The sequence below is a fragment of the Plecotus auritus genome (genome assembly GCF_963455305.1).
Source record: "Plecotus auritus genome assembly, chromosome: 9".
Taxonomy (NCBI): domain Eukaryota; kingdom Metazoa; phylum Chordata; class Mammalia; order Chiroptera; family Vespertilionidae; genus Plecotus; species Plecotus auritus.
The window spans coordinates 86,527,097-86,546,200 of NC_137783.1; the positions used below are offsets into that span (position 1 = coordinate 86,527,097).

Below are 19,104 nucleotides of genomic sequence, written 5' to 3' on the forward strand. Positions count from 1 at the left end.
AATGGACTGATCCCAGCAACATCTTCCTTTTGCTAATTCAAAGTAATAACATGTAACTGGACATAATTTCTGACAGCTAATGTTGCGATAATTGCCTGTAAATCTACCCAAACTGCAGTGATTCTTATTATGACCCTCATATCAAAGGCTTTGCCCCATTCCTTAATTACCTGCTGATCTCTACCCTCTATTTCCTCATCTGATTCCCAGAAAGCCTTCTAGCTGCTGTAAAACTTAAATTTTAATATCCAACATAATATTTTCCCTTTGCTTCTGCACAACAGGTCACATGAACACCTTATGTCATCCAACATAAACACATTTTTCCAGAAGTAAAAATAAACAGCAGAAAGGCCATGCAAAGTAAATAGCACTCATTTCAGAACATGATCCAGAATTAGTAATCATTATTATTTTATTCAGTCTAATAGCTTCATCTATGTGTTTACCTATTTGTTTGCTCAATTTTTTTCATCTCAACCATTTATTTCATTTCCTTATTTTTAAAATTAATTGTTTTATAAGTTCCTTCTGTGGATATTTTTTTAATGATAAAGTCATTTTTTTCACTGAAAATACCTTTATTTCTTTTTTTCCTTTTTTTATTGTTTAAAGTATTATACATAGTAGTACATATATCTCGTTTTTTTTCCCCATTGACCTTCCCCCAGCCTCCCCTATCCCCTGTCACATGCCCTCATCCCATCCCCCCAGTGTCTTGTGTCCATTGGTTGTGCTTATATGCATGCATACAAGTCCTTTGCTTGATCTCTTCCCCCTCCTCCCCAACACTCTGTATCTATCTTTTTGTTCATCAGGTTATTATATTCTTTATTTTTCATAAATGAGTGAGATCATGTGGTATTTTTCTTTCATTGCCTGGCTTGTTTCACTTAACGTAATGCTCTCCAGGTCCATCCATGCTGCTGCAAATGGTAAGAATTCCTTCTTTTTTATAGCAGCGTAGTATTCCATTGTGTAGATGTACCATAGTTTTCTAATCCACTCATCTGCTGATGGGCATTTAGGCTGTTTCCAAATCTTAGCTATGGTGAATTGTGCTGCTATGAACATAGGGGTGCATATATCCTTTCTCATTGATGTTTCTAGTTTCTTGGGATATATTCCTAGAAGTGGGATTACTGGGTCAAATGGGAATTCCATTTTTAGTTTTTTGAGGAAACTCCATACTGTTCTCCACAGTGGCTGCACCAGTCTGCATTCCCACCAGCAGTGCACGAGGGTACCTTTTCCTCTGCATCCTCGCCAGCACTTGTCGTTTGTTGATTTGTTGATGATTGCCATTCTGACAGGTGTGAGATGGTACCGCATTGTCGTTTTGATTTGCATCTCTTGGATAATTAGTGACTTTGAGCATGTTTTTCATGTGTCTCTTGGCCATCCTTCTGTCTTCTTTCGAAAAGATTCTATTAGGTCCATTGCCCATTTTTTTTATTGGAACATTTATCTTCCTTTTATTAAGTTGTATAAGTTCCCTGTAGATGTTGGAGATTAAACCTTTATCAGTGATAACATTTGCAAATATATTCTCCCATACAGTGGGGTTTTTTGTTGTTTTGTTGATGGTTTCTTTTGCTGTACAAAAGCTTTTTATTTTGATGTAGTCCCATTTGTTTATTTTCTTTTTAGTTTCCATTGCTCTAGGAGCAGTATCAGTGAAGAAATTGCTTTGGCATACGTCTGAGATTTCTCTGCCTGTGGATTCCTCTAGTTTATGGTTTCCCGTCTTATGTTTAAGTCAGTTATCCATTTTGAGTTTATTTTTGTGTATGGTGTAAGTTGGTGGTCTAGTTTCATTTTTTGCATGCATCTGTCCAATTTTCCCAACACCATTTATTGAAGAGACTGTCTTAACTCCATTGTATGTTCATGCCTCCTTTGTTGAATATTAATTGAGCGTAATGGTTTGGGTCGATATCTGGGTTCTCTATTCTATTCCATTGGTCTTTATGTCTGTTCTTGTGCCAGTACCAGGCTGTTTTGAGAACAGTGGCTTTGTAATACAGCTTGAAATCTGGTATTGAGACCCCACCTACTTTGTTCTTCTTTCTCAGGATTGCTGTGGCTATTCGGGGTCTATTTTTATTCCAGATGAATTTTTGGAGAGTTCTTTCTAGGTCTGTGAAATATGCCGTTGGTATTTTAATGGGGATTTCATTGAATCTATAGATTGCTTTGGGTAGTATGGACATTTTGATGATGTTGATTCTGCCAATCCATGAACATGGTATGTTCTTCCATCTGTTTATGTCTTCCTCTATCTCTTTTTTCAGTGTCCTGTAGTTTTCTCCGTATAGGTCTTTTACCTCCTTAGTTAAGTTTATCCCTAGGTATCTTAATTTTTTTGGTGCGATGGTAAATGGGATTGCTTTTTTAGTCTCTCTTTCTGTAAGTTCACTATTAGTGTATAGAAATGCCATAGATTTCTTGGCATTAATTTTGTATCCTGCTACATTGCCGAATTCATTTATTAAGTCTAATAGTTTTTTGATGGAGTCTTTCGGGTTTTTTATGTACAATATCATGTCATCTGCAAATAAGGATAGTTTTACTTCTTATTTTCCAATTTGGATGCCTTTTATTTCTTCTTCATGTCTAACTGCAAAGGCTAATACTTCCAGTACTATGTTGAACAGGAGTGGTGAGAGTGGGCATCCGGTCTTGTTCCTGTTCTTAGGGAAAATGGTTTTATTTTTTGCCCATTGAGTATATTAGCTGTGGGTTTATCATATATAGCTTTTATTATGTTGAGGTATGATCCTTCTATTCCCACCTTGTTGAGAGTTTTTAATCAAGAAAGGATGTTAGATTTTGTCAAATGCTTTTTCTGCAACAATTGATATGACTGTGATTTTAATCTCTCAATTTGTTTATGTGATGTATCACATTTATTGATTTGCAGATATTGTACCATCCTTGCATTCCTGGGATAAATCCTACTTGGTCATGATGTATGATCTTTCTGATGTACTGCTGGATCCGATTTGTTAGAATTTTGTTGAGGATTTTGGCATCTATCTTCATGAGGGATATTAGCCTGTAATTCTCTTTCATTGTGTTGTCTTTATCTGGTTTTGGTATTAAGGTGATGCTGGCTTCATAGAAGGAGCTTGGAAGTGTTCCTTCCTCTTGAATTTTTTGGAATAGTCTGAGGAGGATAGGTTTTAGTTCTTCCTTGAATGTTTGGTAAAACTCCCCTGTGAAGCCGTCTGGCCCCGGGCATTTGTTTGCTGGAAGCTCTTTGATGACTGCTTCAATTTCTTCCATAGTTATTGGCCTATTGAGATGTTTAGATTCCTCCTGAATGAGTTTTGGAAGGTTGTATTTTTCTAGGAATATGTCCATTTCCTCCAGGTTGTCCAGTTTGTTGGAATAGAGGTGTTCATAGTATGTTTTAACAATCCTTTGTATTTTGGTGGGGTCTGTTGTTATTTCTCCTCTTTCATTTCTGATTTTGTTTATTTAGGTCCTCTCTCTTTGCTTCTTGGTGAGCCTGGCTAGAGGTTCATCAATCTTGTTTATCCTTTCAAAGAACCAGCTCTTGGTTTTTTTGCTCTTTTGTATTGTTTTTTTGGTCTCTATGTCATTTATCTCCACTCTCATCTTTATTATTTCCTTCCTTCTGCTTACACTGGGCTTTTCTTGTTGCTCTCTTTCTAACTCTTTGAGATGTAGGGTTAGGTAATTTATTACCATTGTTTCTTTCTTTTTTTTTTTTTTTTTTTTTTTTTGGCAGTATGCTTGTAGAGCTATGAACTTCCCTCTCAAGACTGCTTTCGCTGTGTCCCATAGATTTTGGATTGTTGTGTTTTCATTGTCGTTTGTTGCCATGATGTTTTTTATTTCTTCTTTGATATCTCTGGTAACCCAGTCATTGTTTAATAGCATGCTGTTTAGTCTCCATGTGTTTGATTTTTTTGGATTGTTTTTATTGTAGTTGATTTCCAGTTTTATGCCACTGTGATCTGAGAAGATGCTTGATATGATTTCTATGTCTTGAATTTGAAGAGACTTTGCCTGTGACCCAGTATATGGTCTATCTTTGAAAATGACCCATGTGCGCTTGAGAAGAATGTATATTCTATGGCTTTGGGGTGAAATGTTCTGAAGATGTCAATTAATTCCATCTGGTCTAGTGATTCATTTAGGATTGATGTTTCTTTGCTGATTTTTTCTTTAGAGGATTTGTCCAATGGTGATAGTGGGGTATTAAAGTCTCCTACTATGATTTATTGCTGTCAATCTCTCCCTTGATATCCTCCAGGAGTTTTTTTTTATGTATTTGGGTGCTCCTGTATTGGGTGCGTATATGTTTACCAGAGTTATTTCTTCTTGTTGGATTGCTCCCTTTAGTATTATGAAGTGGCCTTCCTTATCTCTTGTTATGTCCTTCAGTTTGAGATCTAATTTTTCAGATATAAGTATTGCTACCCCAGCTATTTTTTTCATTTCCATTCACCTGAAAAACCTTTTTTCATCCCTTCACCCTCAGTCTGTGTGCGTCTTTTTTTCTGAGGTGGGTTTCTTGTAGACAGCAGATATATGGGTCATGTTTTCTTATCCAATCTGTTACCCTATGTCTTTTGATTGGGGCATTTAATCCATTTACATTTAAAGTTATTATTGATAGGTACTTGTTTGTCGCCATTTTTATTCTTTACCCCTGTGTTCCTTCTTCACTTTCTATTTCTTTTTTTTACAGCAGACCCTTTAGCATTTTTTGCATTGCTGGTTTGGTGGTAATAAACTCCCTTAGTCTTTTTTTGTCTGTGAGGCTCCTGATTTCACCCTCAATTTTATTGATAGCCTTGCTGGGTATAGTATTCTTGGATTCAGACCCTTTCTTTGCATGACTTTGTATATTTCATTCCATTCCCTTCTGGCCTGATGTGTTTCTGTTGAGAAATCAGTTGCAAGTCTGATGGGGGATCCTTTGTAGTAACTTTCTGTCTCTGGCCGCTTTTAAGATTCTTACTTTGTCATTGGTGTTTGCTAATTTAATTATAATGTGCCTTGGCATCGGTCTTTTGGGGTTCATTTTGCTTGGGACTCTGTGAGCTTCTTGCATTTGTGTGGGTTTTTTCTTCCCTATATCCGGGAAGTTTTCTGTCATTATTTCTTCAAACAAGTTTTGTATCCCTTGCTCAGTTTCCTCTCCTGGAACCCTTATTATGCGGATGTTGTTTTGTTTCATGTTGTCTCAAAGTTCCCTTAGGCTCTCCTCCTGCTTTTAAATTTTTTTTTCTAGAAGCTGCTCTACTTGGGTATTTTTTCTATCTTGTCTTCTAGCTCACTGATGTGGTCCTCTGCTTCTTCTAGTCTACTCTTGATGCTTTCTATTGAGTTCTTTACAGCAGTGATGTCATTTTTCATTCTTGGTTCTTCATTTTCTCTTGGTTCTTACACATATTCTCAAATTTGTCTTTCATTCTTTTCATGCACCTTATGTTCATTTCTCTGAATTCTTTCTCTGACAGGTTGCTTACCTCATTTTGTTTACTTCCTTTTCTGGTGATGCCTGCTTTTCTTTCATATGTGGGCTGTTTCTTTGTCTCCCCATAATCTCTTTTCTCCAGGTGTCTGGTTATGTAGTCCTCTCTCTCCTTTCTGTGAGGGAGTGTAGAGCTCCTCTGAATCCATGTGCTTGTGCCACTTGGGAACCGGTGTTCTCGGGTTCGCAGCTGTTTGGTGGGTGCTGTAGTTGTAGATTCCTCGGGCTTTTCAGGTTTCCGATAACATCCACTTTCCCCTTCAAGATGGCGCAGTCTCCACATCCTAGCTGGTATCTCTGGGAGGAAACCCAGCAGCAGTGGGGGCTGCCTGGTCAGGGGAGCCCCGTCCAGCAGTCCTCCACAGTCTCCTGGAGTATAGCTGTACCTCAACTCACCAACAAACACTCCCTGTGCGACCACACACTCTCCCTTTGTTTTCTCACTCACACACTATCTTGCAGTCTGCTTTCCCATCGGCAGCCATCTTCCTTTCTGAAAATACCTTTATTTCAACCTCATTTTTCAATCATGATTTTGCTGATCATAACATTTCAGATAGACTTTTTTTCCTCTGTATCTATCTTCTAGCTTGTATCCTCTTTTTTTTTTTTTTTAAGAACTCTCCTGTAGATCTTATAGTTGTTTTTTTAAGGCAATATTTTCCTTATATTTGTATAAAATGTTTTTAGACTTAGTTCTCCAATTTTACTAAATGTAACCGGTTATAACTTTAGTTTTATTTCTACTTGGAAATCATGATTCCTAAATCTGAGATTGTATTTTTCATAGATACCAGGAGGATCGAAACCATCCCAGTAGTCTTCAAATATTGTTTCCCTCTCATTGCCTCTTTCTACCTCCAGAAGACTTATCAGACAGTATTAGGTTAGCCCATTTATCTTCCATATCTCTTTGTCCTATTTAATATTACCCATATTACCTGTCTGTGCTATATTCTGTGTAGTCAGTTCTTTCTTCCAGTTCGCCCTAGTGATAGTATTTTTAAAAGACATCCTACTTGGTATAAATTTGTCTATTTCTTTTTACTAGCCATTCCCTTTCTTGTTTTTAATTCTTTATCATACATCTTTAATAATTATAAACATACTTATTACAAATATTTGTATTCAGTAATTCCAAAGTCCCATAATTCAGGATCTAGGTGTTCCATTGTGGTGTTGTTGTAGGTATAAAATAAAATTTTTTAAAAAAGCATTGTTTATAGGGTTTCCCAATGATTGTGGTGTAAATATTCCTTTATATAAATTTCAGGCTACCAATGGTTTAACAACTGGTTTTAAAAATTTCTGAATAAAAATAATATATATACACACATATATATGTGTATATATGTGTGTGTGTGTGTGTGTGTGTGTGTGTGTGTGTGTGTATATATATATATGTAAAATTCTGAATACTTAATAACTTTTTACAAGTCAATATGAACCAAATCCAGCACACAGTTTATTGTTTCTGCTACTTCTCACTCACTGTGTCCTTTATAATTTTGATTATAAACACATGTTTGGCAAAGTTTAATATAATTTTTTGAAACCTGACTGGTCTTAATTGAAGGAGTTTCTCTCCAAAGATAATTTTTATTTTATTTTTCCAGGCACCTTAGGGATTTCATCAATGAAGGACCATTTCTCATATTTACTTTGAATCTAGGTTTCCCATACCTTGCTGGTAGAATAATTTCAAACTACAAGTATGGATGATGGAGGCCTATAATTAATAATAATCGGAAAAGACTTTTTTTCCATATTTATCCAAGGATAAAACAGATATGATACCTTCTGGTGTCCCTTTGTCAGGGGTTAGAATTATTCTTTATTTTGGATTCCTGGGTATTTTGATGACCTTTTGAGGAGCTTAGATATGTATTTAAAAGGATGTTGCTTATGCTTTACCCATAATTTTTAGGTGTTCTGGAGAAGGAGATTTATAAATTACCTAATCTTGTACATTGCCAGTAGGAGAAGTTTATAAACATTTCTTTTGTCAATTTTAATCAAATACATTAACTCCACCTTAAAAATTTAAATGTTGACCTGGCCAGTGTGGCTCAGTTGGTTGTTGTCCAGGGAACTGAAGGGTTGTTGGTTCAATTCCCAGACAGGGTACAAGTCCAGGTTGCAGGTCCAGTCTCTGGTTGGGGCATGTATGGGAAGCAACTGATCAATGGTTCTCACATTGATGTTTCTCTCTCTTCCTCTCCCTCCCTCTCTGTTTAAAATCAATAAAAGCATGTTTTTAAAAATTTAAATCTTATAAATACATTAGAAAAAGATTAAAACATCTCTGTAGGAGATGGTATAGCATTGTAATAACAAATAAGGGTATAAAGTCAGAACAAATGGGTTTTGATTTCAACTTTCCCACTAATAGCCTAGGACTTCACACACACATCTTAACCTTTACACATCTCTACTTTCTTTTCTATTGAGACCATATAATGAAAGCTATTACTAGTATAAGGATAAAAGGAATAATACATCTAAAGTATATAGCACAGTGCTTGGCACTGTGGTTTAGTAAGTGGTGGCTTAAAATATTTTTTATGTCTTGCCATCATTTATGTAAACAGTATCATTGGCAAAATAAAGGTTTAACTTTAATGCACAACATATTCTTGTATCTTCTAAAATTTTTTCATTATTTGTAGGAACCAGTGCAAAGTAAATGCATATATCTTAGAATTGCAATTAATTTAATAATCATTTAATATGTTAAATTAAATCAACTAACATATTAGTTGTTGAATATTGTTATTGTATATATTTATATTTTCAAACAATGTTTCCCATGGGGACGTAATATGAAAGAAAATGTGTGTATTTTCACATAGTAGAAAAATTTTCCAAATAATTGAAACTATGACTCAATTGATGTTTTGTTTCTCTTAGAGGGGAATGTCTTATTTGCTTTTATTTCTGGAAGTGCCTTGGTAAGCTGTTTGGGATAGAAGCTATAACCCCAAGAACATGCTGAAGTTGTTAATTTGATCTACCAAAGGCAAAAAGGAGAATTTGTGTTGCTTAGGATGTGAGGTAGGAGACGTAAGGTGAAAAAGGTGATGAGAGTAAGATTTTTACTGTGTATACCATGTCTCTTGGCCTCCCAAATATTCATTAAAACTCTGTTAAAATGTGGAAAATGTGCGGCATGGGCCCCTTCCCCACAAATCCATATGCAACAGCATTGTCTTTAGGCATATAATCTAACCGGAGAGAAATCTGAGATTTTAATTTTTTCTTTGTTTATGACATGCTTCTTCTGCCTCAATATGTGTTTCTGAATCCTCAAAATTAAGTAACTTCCTCAAGATTTTTTTTGTGACTTCCTCAAGATTTAGCTCTATATTAATCTACTAATTTTTCTTGAAGCAGAGTAATCCTTAATATTACCATCAAAGATTTTTTTGTTTCATGTTTTCTTTCCATTTTCACCCCCAATAATAACATCTGTATGTTGCCTCTCTATCTTCCACACCTGTCTTCTTTTCTCTACTCATTTTAATTTTAATTCTTTTATACTCCCTTGGGTGATTTTTCTCAAAACCTCAAAGTCTGAACTTCATATCACTGGTTTATTTTTTTTTATACTTGTAGTTATCTTTTTTTTATTCTTCAAAGAAGGTTTTTAAATCTATAATGGCTCTATTTATTTATTTTCTCTACCATCTCTCATTTTACCTTACATTTTAAAATTTATTTCAACTTTCATTTGATTTTGTGTTTCTCTTTGATTTCTTGAAACTTAGATGCCACTTTATCTTTGAATCACAGAGAAAAGATTGCTTAAGTCCATTTTCTATAAACATTCTTCTTCCAACTTGTATTCATTTGATTTTTTCTTTTATCTTCCTAAAAATATTTTTGCTTAAACTCCATACAATTACACATTTAAGTCTATATAATTATATACCTTGGCTTGCTATTTGACTGAGTAGTTATTAGCTGGAGCTGGTTCCCATTGGCTTCTTTCCTGTTTTGATTATTCCCTTATGATTTGAGCTAGAAGACTTGAAATCTCAGCTATTTGGTTTGGTATGGAAGAGAGAGAAATAGTGGATGGGGACATAAAGGTAACTTTGTCAGAAAGGTGTCAGTGACTGAAGGTTTCAGGCATATGCAAGCCCCAAACATTTGTCTCTCGAAGGACACTTATTAGGTTGCTTCCCTATCTTGGCCATTGTAAATAATGCTGCAGTGAACCTATGGATGTATGTATCTTTGCAAATTCGTGTATTGGATTTTTCCCAATAAATATATCCAGAAGTGGAAGTGCAGGGTCACATGGCAGTTTCATTTTTCATTTTTTGAGTTACCACAATGGCTGCACCAATTTACAGTCCACCAACTGTGCTTGAGGGCTTTCTCCACATCCTTCACCAACACCTGTTCGTTGATTTATTGCCGATAGCCATTCTGACAGGTGTGTGATGACATCTCATTGTTGTTATATTTTGCGTTTTCCAGATTATTAGTGATGTTCAGCATCTTTTATATGTCTGTGAATCATCTGTATGTCCTCTTTGGACAAATGTCTGTTCAGGTCCTTTGCCCATATTTTCTTAATCAGGTTGTTTGTTTGTTTTTTTTTTGCTGTTAAATTGTATGAGTTCCTTATATATTTTGGATATTAACCCCAATCAGATATATCATTACCAAATATCTTCTCCCATTCAGTAAGTTGTCTTTTCGTTTTGTTGATGGTTTCCTTCATTGTGTAAAAACTTTTTCATTTAATATAGACTCATTTGTTTATTATTTATTTTGTTTACTTTGTCTGAAGAAACATAGCCAAAAAGATATTACAGATAGCTCTTGTGGGGGTTGAGGAAGTGTTGAGGGGTTGAGCAAAAAAGAAAAAAAAAAGAGAAAAGTCATAGACAACAGGGTGGTGATTTGGGTCGGGGTGGGGGATGGGTGGGTGGAGGTGGAAGTAGTCATAGAGGGGATAAATGGTGATGGAAAAAATAAAATAAAAAAGATATTGCTATGATTTATGTCTAGTTTTTCCCAACACCATTTACTGAAGATACTTGCCTTTGTCATAGATTAACTGACTATAGACGTCTGGGTTTATTTCCGAGCTCTCTATTCTGTTCCATTGATCTTTGTGTCTGTTTTTATGTCAGTATCATGCTCTTTTGATTATTATAGCCCTGTAGTATAGTTTGATATCAGATAGCATGATATCTCCAACTTTATTCTTTTTTGTCAAGATTGCTTTGGCTATTCAGGGTCTTTTGTGGTTCCATATAAATTTTAGGATTTGTTCTAGTTCTGTGAAAAATGCCATCGGTATTTTGATAGGAATTGCATTGAATTTATAGGTTGCTTTGGTAGTATCACATTTTAATAATGTTAATTATTCCTATTTGTGAGCATGGTTATGATTCCATTTAGTTGTATCTTCCTTGATTTCTTCCTTCTGTCTTATAGTTTGCTGAGTAAATTTAACCTCTTTGGTTAAATTTATTCCTAGGTTTTCTATTCTTTTTGATGCAACTGTAAATGAGATTATTTTCTTAATTTTCTCTTTCTGATAGTTTTTTATTAGTCTATAAAAATGCAACCAATTTATGAATATTAATCTTGTATTCGGCTACTTACTGAATTCATTTATTAGTTTTAATAGTTTTTTCATAGAATCTTTAGGGTTCTCTATATATGGCATCATGTCAAATAATGACAGTTTTACTTCTTCCTACCTAATTTGGATGCCTTTTATTTCTTGTCTGATTGCTGTGCCTAAGACTTCCAATACAATCTATAAAAATAAAAGCGTAATATGCTAATTAGACTGGACAGCCAAATGACCTTCCAGACGTCATTCCATATGAAGCCACCAGGGCCGGGGCTGAGACAGAGGCGGTTAGGGGCGATCAGACAGGCCAGCGAGCAGTTAGGGGTGATCAGGTAGGCAGGCAGAGTGTTTAGGGGTGATCAGGCAGTCAGGCAGGTAGGTGAGCAGTTAGGAGCCACGGGTCCTGGATTGCGAGAGGGTGCAGGCCTGGCTGAGGGACCTTCTCCCTCCCCTCAATGCACGAATTTAGTGCACCGGGCCTCTAGTGCTGAATAAAAGTAGTGAAAGTGGAATTGTTGTCATGATCCTGATCTTAAAGAAAAAGCTTTCATCTTTTCACCATTGAATATGACATTAGCTCATATATGGATTTATCGTATTTTAGCCTTCATTAATTTGAGCTTGGTTTCCTGTATCCCATTTTGCAGAAAATTTTTTTATTCTAAATGAATTTTGGATTTTATTAAATGCTCTTCTGTATATTTGTTATGGTCATATGTTTTTAATGCTACATTTTGTTTAATTGGTGTATCATAGTATTTTAAGATTGGAATAACATTAAAAAACATGTAGTTCAGCCTTTGTGCTCTTGCCTATAGGTCTTTTCCAGAGTCCCACCAAGTGAACGTGCAGACTGTTCCTGAAACTCCAAGCTCTATATTCTAACACTGGGCCTGCCATCTTCCTTCCTCTTCATTTTCTCAATCTATAAATAGAGTTAATAACACCTACCTTTCAACACTGTTGAGGCAAAATGATATAAATAAAAAATTCCCAGCATATAATAGATACTCCGTGTTACTTTAATTGTGTATTTTTCTAATTTTGTCTAGACATTTATTAGATATAATTAATCATTTAGAGGACCTGGACAAAGTAAAAATAGTTATTTAAACTTTTTATTTGCCTTGATCTAGCAGCTTTTATTTCTCTTAAAATTCCCATACTCTCCAAATATTACTTCCCTTCCCTCTAGTGATTCATTCCTTCCCCAGGGAGCCCAACTGATCTCTGTGAACCGTCTGAATCATTTTCATTTATTGACACTGACATCTGTTCTCCTGTCACCTACAGGTTCTGGCTCAAATCCTTGGGAACTTTATAGCAAGTGTTATCCTTTTCTTTATGGAGACACCTGAGTTCAGAAATCACAAAGGCAAATAAATGCTTAGAGAGACTAGGCAGGTAACATCATTGAGTAGAGTAGCAAGACTGAAGAAAACTGACCAATGGCCTGCTACCAGTTTGTGGTAGGAACTAAGATATATTGGAGTGTCCATGCACCATTCAAAAGCAGCAGCTGCAATTCCGCACTAACAGATTACTGCCATCGAACCAATTCAGAGATGTTTTCATACCTTTGGAAAACATTGTATCAAAATATATCTATGGGCCAGATCAGGCTTTAGAGCCATCAGATTGCAACCTCTGTTTAGATCGTTGCAAACAGTCATCATGCCTTTCTTATCCTTTTTTCCTGGATAACAAGCACAGCCACTTCATACTGTTAAGCAGCCTATGCCTGGCATAGAGCAGGTGGGGGCTGAAATCCAGCCTGTCCTCTGATCACCCGGACTTTCTCTAATTCATTTCACCTCAAGGCACCTGTGGACTAGCATCAGCCCAGCTGAACGTCCTGGTCCCCTTCAACCACTCTTCATGACACAGATTTTCTATTCATCTCACCATCGGACTCTTTTTTCTTCCTAACACATCTCAATTCATCAAAGTAAAATTTCCAAAAATTGTCTAGAAATACGAATGTGGCCTAATCAGCATGGGGTTGAGACTTTCTCATCCCTAATTTAGAAAAGAGATGCTTAATCTGGGGTTTTAGATCTCACAGTAATCTCTATATTGGCTTTAAGGCATTTAGAGGAATCTATAAACCCACTTAAGATTGTATACAAGATTTTGTGAGGTTTGCATATGTATATGCATATTTTTTGTTGTTGTTAATCCTCACCCGAGGATATTTCTTCCATTGATTTTTTAGAGAGAGTTGGAAGGGAGGGAGGAGGAGGGAGAGACAGAGAGAGACAGAAATATAGATGTTAGAGAGACACATCGATTGGTTGCCTCCTGCACATGCCCCAGGGCCAGGGAATGAACTCACAATCCTGGTACATGCCCTTAACTGGAATTGAACCCACGACACTCTAACCACTGAGACCACAGGCCAGGTTTTGTATGCATATTTTTAAAAGAATAAAACCCAAAAGAATATTCAACATCTATGAAAGACTGTTTCAATTACTCTGTAGCATTAGCTTTTGGGAGGCAGTCCTGTCAGAATATTGACCAATATTGAGCTTAGTCTCTGCTAAAGCCATTTGTCTTTTCATATATGTTACTTACTACAAAACTCCATAACTCCCTCCTGGATACTGCACTCACCCGATTAATGCTGGTATCACTGATTCTTTAATCTCAGTCTGAATAAGTATCAGTTTTACTTATTCAATTTTATTTTATTAGAGTGGTGCTAAAACCTATAATGTTACGATTCTAAGACTTAAGAAAAATAATATTCTGCTGGAAGATTCAATTGATATGTTATTTACATTAAATTTTTTTTCTCCTCTGTAGGTCGAAAGTTTAAAAAGTTCAATAAAGTCAGAGTTATGAGAGCACTAGATGCTGTCGCGCTCCCGCAGACGGTGGGCATTCCAAATGAAAGCCAAGCTCTAAGCCAGAGAATCAGTTTTTCACCAAGTCAAGACTTACAGTTGGTCCCCTCGCTGATCAACCTGCTAATGAACATTGAACCAGACATGGTCTATGCAGGACATGACAACTCCAAACCTGATACCTCCAGTGCTTTGCTGACGAGTCTTAATCAACTAGGCGAGAGACAACTTCTTTCAGTAGTCAAGTGGTCTAAAGCACTTCCAGGTAAAAATCATTTGCAAATAGTAGCAAGTAACAAAAATGTTATTATATTTGTTGTACTAGTCCAGTGGTCGGCAAACTCATTAGTCAACAGAGCCAAATATCAACAGTACAATGATTGAAATTTCTTTTGAGAGCCAAATTTTTTAAACTTAAACTTCTTCTAACGCCACTTCTTCAAAATAGACTCGCCCAGGTCGTGGTATTCTGTGGAAGAGCCACACTCAAGGGGCCAAAGAGCCGCATGTGGCTCGCGAGCCATGGTTTGCCGACCACTGAGCTAGAGGATTAGCCAAGCAGACAGTAAGCAAAGAGTGTCTAGGCAGAGTAAACAGCCGCAGTTTGCCAACCACGGTACTAGTCAATTGTTAAATAAAAGTCTGTGCAGTAAATTACCTAGAATGTAAAAAACAGCTTATAATATGTGTTTCAGCAGCTCAAAATAGTTAGGATCCTAGATTATGTTCCATTTGTCTAGGACCCTACTATGTGCCATTGGAGAAACAAAATATGTAGCTAACATTCTGATTTTTTTTATATATATATATTTTATTGATTTTTTACAGACAGGAAGGGAGAGGGATAGAGAGTTAGAAACATCGATGAGAAAGAAACATTGATCAGCTGCCTCCTGCACACCCCCTACTGGGGATGTGCCTGCAACCAAGGTACATGCCCTTGACCAGAATCGAACCTGGGACCCCTGAGTCCGCAGGCCGACGCTCTATCCACTGAGCCAAACTGGTCAGGGAAACACTCTGATTCTTATTAATGAGTCAAGAATTACATATATCAAACAGTTAAAAAGCAGCATACATTTATGTTCAACATAGACATGATAGTAGTTCAAAGAAAGACACATTGACCATCTTCTTAAACATGTCTAGTTCATTCTAAACCCTGTTTTGATCAAGCTCAGTTAGTTGAAAATAAAACTAGATGAATCTATTATATAACACATCAAAAATAGTATTCAGAGTACAGCAGGGTATCTACAGGCAACCAAGAAACAAAATTCCTAAACATAAATAAATAATTTGCACAGAGAGAAATGATTTTCTCTCTGATTTTCGCTATTTTCTCTGATTTATACCAAACCAAGGAGGTGACAACTTGAATTTAAATCATATCATCACGAAAGGATTTCAGTTATGTAAGCTATTTTTGCTCCCTCAGCACCACTTTACAGGAGCTGAGAGGTTGAAAGAATTACAAGGACACAGTTCTCCCTTGGCTAAATCTTAGACTGCAGAGCCAAGAGAATATGTGGGTAGCAATTGCTTTGTGGAGGTGTTAATCCCATACTTAGAAATAGAACTCTTTTTAAATTACATTCCCTTTACACCAATAATATCCTTATACTCCTTTAGACTAATTTATTTTTCTAATACCTGATCAAGAATTAAACATATGTTATTTTAGTCTTCAAGTAAATTCAGTAGCCTTTTAAAGATATATTTTCTTCCCAATCTGCCTTAATATATTCTCAATCATTGGTCTACCTGAAAAGGTTGAAATGCAATAGATGAATTGTTATTGAAAATTCAAGGTTACATGAAACATAGAGAAAAACAGATTTCTGGTTGTTGAATATCTTTTAAAATATATATGTTGAGAAAAGTTAATAAAATTCACTTCTAATGGAGATAAAGTAATTTTATAGAAAAATCAAAATGACTGGGTTTTTATTAGCTTCAATCTTGCTGAAAGGCCTTGGGCATGTATTTTTTATTAGAAATGTTCTAAATGTTTAAAACTTACAGTAAAGTAGTTATCAAATTTGATAGACCTTTAGTAAATAAAAATATTACAATAGAATTAACTTTTTCTGTTTAAAAATGAGTGTTTAAATGCATGTTTAACTTTTATCAGTTTTTCTGTTATTTAGAAAATGTGATTTATTTTTGTAATGTAGCTCACATTTTTTGTTTGTAGTTTGGAAGTTCTTTATTGTTTAAAAAGATTCTGCTATCAGCAAAGTAAGAAAATAACCAGCTATAATTTAAAAGATAATTTTATTCACCTTGGCTATAAGCTGAGTTTTTTAAGTTGAAACACTATTATCTGCCCAAGATTTTTAACCTCTGAACACCCTCAATAAGAGTGAGGGAAATTTTTACATTGAATTTGATGGCAACATTTTTAATGCTGCAAAATGTGAAAGTAGGTAGGAATGATGGCATCACCCATAATACATGTACTATTACTGTTTTCATTAACTGCACAATAAGGAAAGCATTAAGATTATCAAAGTATTGTGTGCCACATGATCTTTTAAACAATATTTGCATAGCCTGCATTCTGGGAGTAACTCGGTGAATGATGAAAATGATTAATGAAACAGAGTGAAAGGACTTGGATAGACATATGTATGTAAAGTAATATGATATCATTAGCTACTCAAAACTTTTCAATTGACTTTAAATGAGAGTATAGGTTGTATTTATTTGATTCACTCAGTAAATGCTTATTGCATACATGCTGTGTGCAAGACCTAACAATTGAACAGTAGTGTGATAAAGAGAAGGCAGAAGCCTATGCTCCTGGTGTGAATATATTTTGATAGAGCACACCCTAGCATCTGGTTATCAGTTTGCACATAAGAGAAACTTATTTTATCCAGTCACTCACATTTTTTTCTTTTATTTTTTAATGGTAGTTGGCATACAGCATTATATTAATTCAGGTGTACAACATAATGATTAGGCATTTATATACCTTATAATATGTCCAGTACCCATCTGACACCATACATAGTTATTACAATACTAGAGGCCCAGTGCACGAAATCTGTGCACAGGTAGGGTCCCTAGCAGCTGCCAGCTGCTGGCCGGGACCTTCCTTCCCTGGCTGCCGGCCAGGGCCGTCCTTCATTCCGCACTGCCCCCTGGTGGTCAGTGTACATCATAGCTAGCGATTGAACTCCTGGTCTGTCAAACTCCCGAGGGGACACTTTGCATATTAGGCTTTTATATATATAGATTATTGACTATATTCCATATTTAGTATTTTACATCCTGTGACTATTTTTATAGCTGGCAGTTTGTACTTTTTAATCTCTTTAAAATTTTTCAGCATTCCCCCACACCTTCTATGTGGCAACTATCAGTTTGTTCTCTGTATCTATGAGTTTTTGTTTTGTTTTGTTTGTTCATTTATTTTTTGGTTTAGATTCCACATATAACTGTCTTTTTTCTGTCTGACTTATTTCACTTAACATAATACCCCTAGGTCTATCTATCCATATTGACACAAATGGCAATATTTCATCTTTTCTTATGGCTGAGTGGTATTCCATTGTAAATATATACCGCATTTTCTTTATCCTTTTATCTATCATCTAGAGGCCTGGTGCATGAAATTCATGTGGGCGGGGGGGGGGACGTCCCTCAGCCTGGCCTGCACCCTCTTGCAATCTGGGACCACTGGCTTCTAACTGCTCGCCTGCCTGCCTGCCTCATCACCCCTAACCACTTGCCTGCCTGCCTGATCACCCCTAACCGCTTGCCTACCTTCCTGATCACCCCTAATTGCCTCTGCCTCGACCCCCCCTGCTGCGGCTTTGTCCGGAAGGACATCTGGAAGGTTGTACAGCTGTCCGGTCTAATTAGCATATTACGCTTTTATTATTATCGATTGACACCTAAGTTGCTTCCATATCTTGGCTATTGTAAACAATGCTGCAATGAACACAGCATTGTGGAATTGTTGAGTCATATGGTAATTCTACTTATTAAATTTATTTTTAGGTATTTTATTCTTTATGATTCAATTGTAAATAGAATTTTCTTAATTTCTCTTCTGATATATCATTTTTATTGTGTAAAGACACAAATAGTTTCTGAATATTAATTTTATATCCTGTATTTTACTGAATTTATTTATTAGTTGTAATAGTTTTTGTGGAATCGTTAGGGTTTTTTAATAGAATATCATGTCACCTGCAAATAGTGACAATTTTACCTCTTCTTTTTCAATCTGATGCCTTTTATTTCTTTTTCCTTTCTGATACTATGGCTAGTACACCAATATTATATTGATTACAAATAGTGAGAGTGGGCATAATTATCTAGTTCCTAATCTTAAAAAAAAAGTTTTTAGCTTTTGATGCCTGAGTATCATGTTAGCAGTGGGTTTGTCATACATGAACTTTACTATATTGAGGTATATTTTCTTTATTCCCACTTTGCTGAGTGTTTTTATCATAGAGTTATATTTCATCAAATGTGTTTTCTGCATCTATTGATATGACCATATAATTTTAATCTTTTGTTTTGTTTGTGGTGTGTTATGTTAATTGATTAGTGGATATTAAACCAACCTTGCATCCTGGATTAAATCCCACTTGATCATGGTGTATGATCTTTTTAATGCACTGCTACATTTGGTTTGCTAATATTCTGTTGAGGAATTTTTTATTTACGTTCAAGGAATGCTGGACTTGTAGAATGAGTTTGAGAGCCTTCCCTCCTCTTCAATTTTTTGGAATAGTTCAAGAAGGTAGGTATTAATTATTCTTTTGAATCTTTGGTAGAATTCACCTGTGAAGCCATCTGGTCCAGGACTTTTGTTTGTTGGGAGGTTGGTTGTTTTTTTCTATTACTGATTCAATTTAATTACTAGTAATTGGTCTGTTCAGATTTTCTGTTTCTTCCTAATTCAGTCTGAAAGATTGTATCTTTCTAGGAATTATCCATTTCTTTCAGGTTGTCCAATTTGTTGGCATATAATAAATCTCTTTCAAATTTTTCTTATGATCCTTACAGTGTTTCCTTATAATCCATTCTATTTATGTGGTGTCAGTCATCACTTCTCTTAAATAATAAAACCCTAATATGCAAATCAACCAAAGAGCGGAACGACCGGTTGTATGAGATTATTT

The 19,104-nt window shown here is 35.7% G+C and overlaps 1 protein-coding gene across 1 annotated transcript in view; it reads left to right on the forward strand.

Moving 5' to 3' along the window:
• The window catches only part of PGR (progesterone receptor), a gene marked incomplete at its 5' end in the record, with an annotated part of 83,363 nt that overhangs the window by 38,474 nt on the left and 25,785 nt on the right, over nucleotides 1-19,104 (forward strand). Inside the window, one exon of the mRNA XM_080642331.1 lies at nucleotides 13,920-14,225. Within this exon, the coding sequence (XP_080498457.1) occupies nucleotides 13,920-14,225 (306 nt within the window). The remainder of the gene's footprint in view (nucleotides 1-13,919; nucleotides 14,226-19,104) is intronic.